Here is a 7,818-nt window from a genome sequence, read left to right as displayed (position 1 = left end):
TTGGTGGGGAGGGGGAGGTGGGTGAACGTGAGGGGTGGTGGGGGGGTGGTGGGTGGGAGGGTGAGGGTGATGAGGCGGGATATCTGGGTGATGATGAGGACGACGAAGAGGGAAACGGAGATGGAGATGAAGACGAGGATGAGGAAAAGCTACTTGCCGACTGCCCCGTTGCCATCCACGAGGTCAAAAGCCGGGACGAAACCGAAGACGGAGGCGAGGAGCTGGGAGGGAGCTACGTTGCCTTTGTCGGTCACCTGGAGGACAGCCGCTCGATGGCCTCGTTGATACTGGGGATCTGTGGTGTTGAGGCGGATGATTCTGATTAGTAGCATGGTGTTGCATTGGCTCTTCGGCACCTTCCTCTGCAGTTTGGAGTTGGTACATCCTGGATAGCTGATAGCTGGATAGCATCGACAAGAATCAATTCTCAGAACCAATATCAACAGTAATATACAACACTAATAACAAAACCTATTCCTTCTCCTCTGTAGACGGTCCCACCAACCGCTTCGGTTTACTATTCCCATACGCTAGACAAACGTCAGCTCGATTCACATATGAGGAAAAGTTTCACGCACTCCGGTCATACAACACCCACGACGTGTACAGGAATATCGGCAGTGCCACGATAGTCGATAACCACCTGTCATCATCAGTTTGGTACACATAGTGAAAAAAAAAGGACTTACCGTCTAGCGGCGACTTTGTACTCCTTCGTCTGCCGGATATCTGTGATCGGGGCTTGGGTTCCGGGGCGGATCGTTCGTCGTTGCGAGAGCGTTTGTGGGTCGACGATGACTCTGGGTTTTGAGGTGGGGGGTTGGGGTGGAGGTGTAGACTTTGTCATTTCTATTACTTTTTCACCTTTATTTATACTAGAGTTAGATGAAGTTGTTGCAGAGAAATGGATTAGCCACAAGGACGGACGTGAGGGATGCGACTTTTGGCAGAAAAAGTTTGCCTGGGTGCCTTAATGCCTAAGGCAGGTTGCGATGATTTCTACGAATACCAGAGATATCTTTGGAACAATCACACAAGTTCATATTATCGATTATCGTAAGTCTGTTAACTCAAAGGTACAATTTCTTGAAGTCACTAGCGCTAATATCAATTGCTTTATGCATCCATGACCCGTTGCTTGCGCCGGATCCGACATGCCTCGAAAACCCAGGATTGTACAGGTGAAAGAAATGATACAGTCGCCATCAACGGCACCTCACACGCAGACGTGTCGGTTCCTGCTGATGACTTTGAACATGATAGAAATGTCTAGGGAGGTCCGCAGCGTCCAGCTCGGCCCAATCACCTTGGACAAATTTTGATGAAACAAACAAGAAAAAGCCAATGAAGTGAATATCACTAACGCCAAATGAGATCGAAGAGCTCAGAGTCCACCGGATGCTTCGCTATGCTTGAGGCATTGTACTCAATCCGTAACGCCCATGTGATAACAGTGTGATTAGGTAAAGATGATGTTGCCTCGTTGCCAACCATAGCAAAGAGGGTTCAACGAATTGAGTCATGATTCTCAGGGAAACGAGATAAGACCGAGATGAAGGTGGATGAAGAGTCAATAGACTGCCCGTGCCGATTGTTCACCATTTTGCTGGGGATGACCAGCTCCCAGAGGCAGACAGATCTTAGCCAAAGATCCAGAACTCAACGCAGACTTATTGGATGAGCAGTCATCAATGAGAGATGGGAAAAGAGAATATGATGGTAAAAATAATCAGATGATGGCGCATGCAAGTGACTGGTAGATAGACTTCAAATAAAAGGCACGAAGCTATCCCTCGTGAAGTGAGGTAAAGAGCAGAGGAAACAAAGACCTGGCGGTATCAACTCGACAAATAGTCGAGACTTTGAGATGCCAAAAGTGATGTAAGCGGGGTTGGAATCAACTGAAGGCGTGACGAGGAAGGCGATCGAGGAAGGCAGAGACCAGTGAAGTAAGCGTGATTCAAAGTAGAAGTGAGGCTTATCGAAGGTGAGATCGGGATGCAGGTGAATAGATACTAGCAGGTAGCCCAATCATGCGCTCTTCATTAGCTCGCCCTCAGCATTCCCGCCTCCCTGTTTCGAAGGAGTGGCGGCCTTCTTTCGAGCGGCCCGACGCGCCCTCTCCTCGGCGTGAGATTGGAAATCGGCCATCAGAGCCGTTGCCGCACGGCGCCGCGGACGACCATTCGGTGTCTGGTTCTGCTCAGCGGGACTGGCTGCCTCTGGTAATGGCTTGCGTCTCTTAGGGGAACTGCCCTCACCATCCGTCTCCGCGTCGTCGAGAAGGCGTTTCTTCGATGGGCTGGATGGCATTGGCCCAAAGATCGCTGCCGCCGCCGCCGCTTTCTCGGGGTTGGAAAACTTGAACTTCAACTTGAGGCTTGGCTTCTCGGCAGCAGCGGCAGCGGCAGCGGCAGCGGGAGCGGGAGCACTCGGATTCTGGCGCCGCCTCTTGGTCCCCGAAGTTGACTCAGTGGCATCATTGACGGGCTCCGTGCGTCTTCTCTTGCGCGAACCACTGGCAGGCTTCTCCTCCTTCGAGGGCTCGCTTTGCCCAGCGTTGTCATACTGCGCGATCAAGGCCTCAATCTCCGCGGCCGACATTGTCCGATCCACCGGGATGCCCCTCAGCCGGGCGCCGTCTCGTGCCTTGACCTTGGCCCTTTCCTCGTCAACGTCCTCCAGTCGAAAGGGGAGATTCGTTTGCTGCGGGAGATTACGCTCCCCCAGCCGCGGGGGGTACCCGAAGATCCGGTCCTTCTCCGCCTGTTCACGCGACCTGAACCGCCCCGGCGGCTGGGGGAGCTGGTCATCCCCGTAGGTGTTGGCGGGATGAACCCACTCAAAGTCGGAAGAGACAAAGACGTACTCCTCCCCAAACTTGTTGAGAAGACCTGTATGCGTCCAACCATCCTCGTCAGTCCACGGCTCCGATACTTTCGTCTTGTCCATACCGAATGGCATGCTCGAGGTTGGCCTACTTTCTCCCTCCGACCCCGCCTCCTCTCCATCCCGCCCCCGCTGCTCCGCTTCGAACTCTCTGCGCAGGCTCTCCAGCCTGGCATCAAGCCCGGCATCCAGCGCAGGGTCTGCAGACACGGCCGCCACCGCCAGCTCAAGCAGCCGTCTGGCAATAAATGCCGTATCGGGCTGCTGAGCGGCAGACGGCGCCGGCTGAGACGCCTGCGCGGATGCCGAAACCTGATGCTCAGGCTGGGCCGCGCCTCCCTTCTTCTGCCCCAGACCCTCACCCGACATCGACTCGGGTTTGCTGGATGGAGCCCTGGAGCGGCGGAACTGTCGCTCCGACTCCAGGGACTCCAGAGCCCTGATGGTGGGCTTCCGAATGCGACTCGAAGTCCTCGCTGCAACGGACGTGCCAGTGGATAGGCTCGTGGGTGAGCCCGGGCCATCCACCTGGCCGTCAAGGCCGAAGCCGTTGCCATACATCTCGGGACCGTATTCGAAATGGAAGTTGTCACCGTAGGCTTGCACAGGCGTCCCCTCGACGCTGTCGTTGACCTCCCCGTTGTATGGAGTGGTCTCAAGAACCATCAGGGTCGCGGGGGAGTCCAAAGGCTTATCGACAGCCAGCAGTTTAGCGGCGGTTTTGGCTCGCGAGCTTCGAGTGTTCATGTTGTGAGAAAGAGGTTGAGTTGCTTCGAGGGTCGGGTCTGGGACAGGAGGGGGCTGAGACGGGGTTTCGTGAATCTGAACCGGCGGATTGTGATTGTGTTTGGTCGCCGTCTCCTGGATATGCTCTGAAAGGTTGCGATCGGTCCTGGTCGTGGACTTGCGATCACGACGACGGGATCTGGCAGTAGAGTCGCGTGAAATTGTGTTAGCCTGGGCGGCAGGAGTTGCTGACTCGGCTGTTTCGGTTTTTTCGGCCTTGGGGGCAATGGGGGTAGCAGGTTTGGCTGGTGTAGCTTGAACAATCTTATTGGCAGACTTGGTCGCCTTGGCATTGGCTTGAGAAGTTGGCTTGGCTTTACGATCAATGCGAGCCGGAGTAGAAGCGCGAGAAGCGGAGGCCTTGACAGAGGATTTAGGATGGACAGTGTCTTTCTTGTTGCTGGCACCGTGCAACTTCGCAGGCATGGACTTTCTGGCCTTGCGATCGTTCTGCGTTGTTGCAGGAGTCATGGTTGACGACTTCGAGTTGGATTTGTTTTTGGATGTGTTGGCCAGCTCGGCCTCGGTAGCAAGAGACTTGCGTTTCTTCGGAGGGTCTTTGAGAAAGGTGCCCAAGTCCGATCCAGACGGCGGAGCCTGCGCCTTGCGCTTGGAATTGGAAGTAGTAGGAGTCGTCAGTTGATGGCCTTGCGAGTCACCTGCATTAGCGGCGTGACCATTTGGCTTGCCTGATTTCCGATGGCGCCTGCTACTGTTGGCATCACTGGTAGACTCTGAAGCAGGAACATCGTTTTTCTTTTGCACCGGAGTCTTAGTGATCTTTTCTGGCTGGGGGTCCTTGAGATCAACTGGACGTTGAGATTTACGACGCTTCGTCGATGACAACGATTCTTCGAAAGAAGAGGCGATAGGAGTCGGAGGTAGAGAGTAAGAGGTCTGTGCCATCTTAATCTTATTCGACTCGGGCTCTCTCGTCGATTTACGGGATTGATGAGAAGAGCTACGTCGAGAGTTTGTTTTCTGGAAAAGTGTTAGAGATGGAAAAGACGGGGACGGTAAGACACGTACAGGAGTCCTATCAAAAACAGAGGGAGCAGAGTTCAGAGACATCATGTCGTGGGAGACAGAAGCTGTTTTAGCCACTATATCTGGGTTAGTCGTTGGTTCAGAGGAGTGAAAAACATTGTGTTGAAGCCCTAGTTGAGAGCGTCGACTCGAGGGACACAGCGCGAGACATGCCGGGCACTGGGTGTTTGTCACTTACTTTGACTGATTGCAAGAGATTTGTTTAAGTACCCAGATTCAGATATTCAAATAAGTCTGTGATGTAAAGTGCTTCGAGGCTTGGAGAAGTATGTGGTAGTATGCGGTAGTATGCGGTTGGGATGAGGAAGGAAAGGAGGGAGATTCGAATGTGTTTGTTTCGAGACGCGAGAAGTATGTGTTGTGTACTTCGCCAAACCTAGCACCTGATGCACATTGAAAAGTTAGTGAATGTGTTCAAGGTGAGAGTGTAAACCCCAGGCAGACGAGTCGTAGCGGCAGTCCCTGGGAGAATGGCCACTCCGCAACGACCGACCTGTTCGAATAGCTGGAAACAGATATTTACATACCAGCACACCTTCTCTCCAAATATTTATGACCTTAGAGTACCGATATCGATAGTAGGATGATGTAGAAATAGGATGGAAAGGCAGGTAATGACGCTGGCTACCTGTCGGTGCAGCGGAGGCGAGGAGTCGGACAGGTTCAGATCGATCGATTTGCCAGCGCAAAAAGGCTCCCGTAATTAGGAATCTGCAGGGAACGACATGCTCGAACACTACCGGAGCGATAATCGAGGCGATCGACGATGTCACAGCGACGCTGCAGGGACGTTGACAGCAGGTAGCTGGTCGAGGAGAGAATGAGGTGTTTGGCCGACAGCCAGAACTGCAGGAATCCGGGAAATAATTAGGGCTTGCGCGGAGCAGGTGGACGCCGATGCCCCAACTCTTTTACTATCAGGGAGTCGCGGCGCTTATCTGGAGGTCCGCTGTTTAGCGCTTCCGTGATTCTTCAAGACTCCGCAGTCGCACCAGAACATTGTTCTGTCATCTCGACTTCATTCCTTGTTCTTTTGTCTTTTTAGTTTCTATTCTTTGGCTATTTGAATCAGAATGCAGCTTTGGCATACTGCTCTCCAGCTCTGTCTGCTGGCTTCAGCAACAATCCCGACCGCAGCAGCATCCTCGTGGGGGTTTACTGATGCCACCGTGTCAGTTCAAACCAAAGGCGCAGGTGTCGGATCTGGACTGAAGGAAAAGTATAGTCATTTTATCAATTGACACTTTACTTAAGGGATTAACATGCTAATGATGGTGCCAATTGCAGAATCCCCGACAACAAGCCGCTCTCCAAACCGGTCGCGCTCGGAAGCTCCGATACCCTCAAAGTGATCCTCACAGCACAAGAAGGAAGCTCCGCCAAACGCGCTCACCAGGTCTTCCTCCTTCTTCAAGATCCCGAAACCGGCTTAGATATCTCGTACCCCTTTACCGTCAAGGATAATGGCAAATCAAGGCTTGAGCTGGTAAGCAGAGGTCGAGTGTACTGGGTTACTGAAAAGCTGACGTGGCCTGCGTGCTCAGACTCAAAAAGACCTCCCCGTTCAATTTCTCTCCGTCGCCGAACCCCTGGACGCCAGATTTGTCATTGGATCTTTTGGAAGCTCTCGTGCGTACAATGAAGCTGCCTTCCAGTTGACAGTGGCCCGCAACCCCGACGAACCAGTACCGAGCGTCGAGGCCTCGCGATACGGCAGACTTCCGGAGATTCACCATATCTTCAAGTCTGATCCTCAGAGCCCTCCAGTCATTGTGACTCTTGCTTTCATCGGAATGGTGCTGGCTGCTTTTCCAGTCCTCGGTGGCCTGGTGAGTCTTTCCTCCAAACGACATTGTCGATGTTCTGACTCGTATAGTGGCTCTTCATTGGCGTCAACCTCAACCATCTGCCGACTGCCTTTAAGTCTGCCCCCATTCCCCACGCTGTTTTCCTGGGATCTCTGGTTTCCATCGAATGGATCTTCTTCCTCTACTACTCCCACTGGACACTCTTCCAGGTTCTTCCGGCTGTCGCTGCGGTCGGTGCTGTCGCATTCGTCAGTGGCAGCCGCGCTCTGGGTGAAGTGCAGGGCAGGCGCCTTGCAGGTCTCAGATAGATTGCGCATAGTACTGGATACTGGCAGCCTTAAGAGATGAGGGGGTGAGCTTGTACTAGTATGACCGGTCTTGAATCCTGATATACTACTCTAGTCTTTCATATCGCGCGTAAAAATCACAACCCTATACCATAACTTACTTCAATCTCTTACATGTTACTTTTGTAACCTTTTGCCTTCCAGCCATAAACATGAAAAATGGTCGTAAACAATCAACCGCCTGACGTCACTTCTGCGGCCACAACATTGACCAAGACGGGCTAGTCCGGCGGGTCTTTTGATCTGAAGAACCTCCGCAAGCTCTCCGCCTCCATAACTCAGCTTCACACTCAATAACCTCAGATCATCCCCATCTATAAATCCCAGGAGGAAAAATGGGCTCCTCCGCATCCAAACCCGCGCGGTCAGCCGCCAGCGCCGTCTCCCGACGCCAATACCCCAAACAGCCCTCCGCAGCCTCCAGGGCCGCACCACCACCAAGCACAGCACCACAGGTTCCCCCCAGAGAAGCAGACACCACGCAACCACTCAAAGCTCAGTCCCAAGCTCCATCGCGCTTCAAAGAACAAGCTTCCATGACAAAATCACCGGGTACGAATCCCTCCCCCGCAACCAGGTAAGAAAGATAGCTAACGAACTCCAGTCATCGACCTCGACGGCCGCGACCCGGACTTCGCCGCCTCCCTCCGCTCCATCGGCCCCGTTACCCCCAACCCGACATTCTCGCGTACGAGCACGTTTAACCCCGGCCTTGCCCCGGGTCAGACCCCAAAACAAAACCAGCCCGTCTGCCCGACAGCGACGAATCCGGCTCTCTTGGTGCTCACTGCGCGGCAGACGGCTGCTAAGGCTGCGCAGGCGGAGGCGGAGCAGATTGGGCGGCCGGGGTTTGCGGGGCGGGAGTTTGTGGATGCGTGGACGATTCGGCAGGCGTTGTCGATGCGGGATCGGCAGGGTTTGAGTCTGGGGGAGATTGAGGG

At 53.7% G+C, this 7,818-nt stretch overlaps 4 protein-coding genes across 4 annotated transcripts; 2 read left to right on the top strand and 2 right to left on the bottom strand.

Annotated features, from left to right (window-relative positions):
* Window positions 1-149: 149 nt before the first annotated feature.
* On the bottom strand, window positions 150-847 carry CDV56_101265 (uncharacterized protein; the record flags this gene model as incomplete). Its single annotated transcript, XM_026754884.1, has 4 exons — window positions 150-318; window positions 506-530; window positions 579-643; window positions 690-847. 4 exons carry the CDS (start codon window positions 845-847, stop codon window positions 150-152), a joined length of 417 nt encoding a protein of 138 aa, XP_026609522.1.
* Window positions 848-2,031: 1,184 nt separating this feature from the next.
* CDV56_100686 (putative GPI-anchored cell surface glycoprotein) lies at window positions 2,032-4,581 on the bottom strand (the record flags this gene model as incomplete). The annotated part of the gene is made up of 1 exon (XM_026754305.1): window positions 2,032-4,581. The coding sequence occupies one exon, from the start codon at window positions 4,579-4,581 to the stop codon at window positions 2,032-2,034; it is 2,550 nt and encodes an 849-aa protein (XP_026609521.1).
* A 1,214-nt stretch (window positions 4,582-5,795) lies between these two features.
* Window positions 5,796-6,838, top strand: CDV56_100318 (putative oligosaccharyltransferase subunit ribophorin II; the record flags this gene model as incomplete). The annotated part of the gene is made up of 4 exons (XM_026753937.1): window positions 5,796-5,941; window positions 6,010-6,208; window positions 6,267-6,551; window positions 6,599-6,838. 4 exons carry the CDS (start codon window positions 5,796-5,798, stop codon window positions 6,836-6,838), a joined length of 870 nt encoding a protein of 289 aa, XP_026609520.1.
* Window positions 6,839-7,212: 374 nt separating this feature from the next.
* CDV56_100122 (uncharacterized protein) lies at window positions 7,213-7,429 on the top strand (the record flags this gene model as incomplete). The annotated part of the gene is made up of 1 exon (XM_026753741.1): window positions 7,213-7,429. A coding segment is annotated over one exon (217 nt), but the record flags the coding sequence as incomplete, so codon positions are not given.
* Between the last annotated feature and the right edge of the window lie 389 nt (window positions 7,430-7,818).

Source organism: Aspergillus thermomutatus (genome assembly GCF_002237265.1).
Source record: "Aspergillus thermomutatus strain HMR AF 39 chromosome Unknown NODE_499, whole genome shotgun sequence".
Taxonomy (NCBI): Eukaryota; Fungi; Ascomycota; class Eurotiomycetes; order Eurotiales; family Aspergillaceae; genus Aspergillus; species Aspergillus thermomutatus.
Note: the sequence above shows the minus strand (reverse complement) of the source record. Positions and strands in the feature narration are given on the sequence as shown.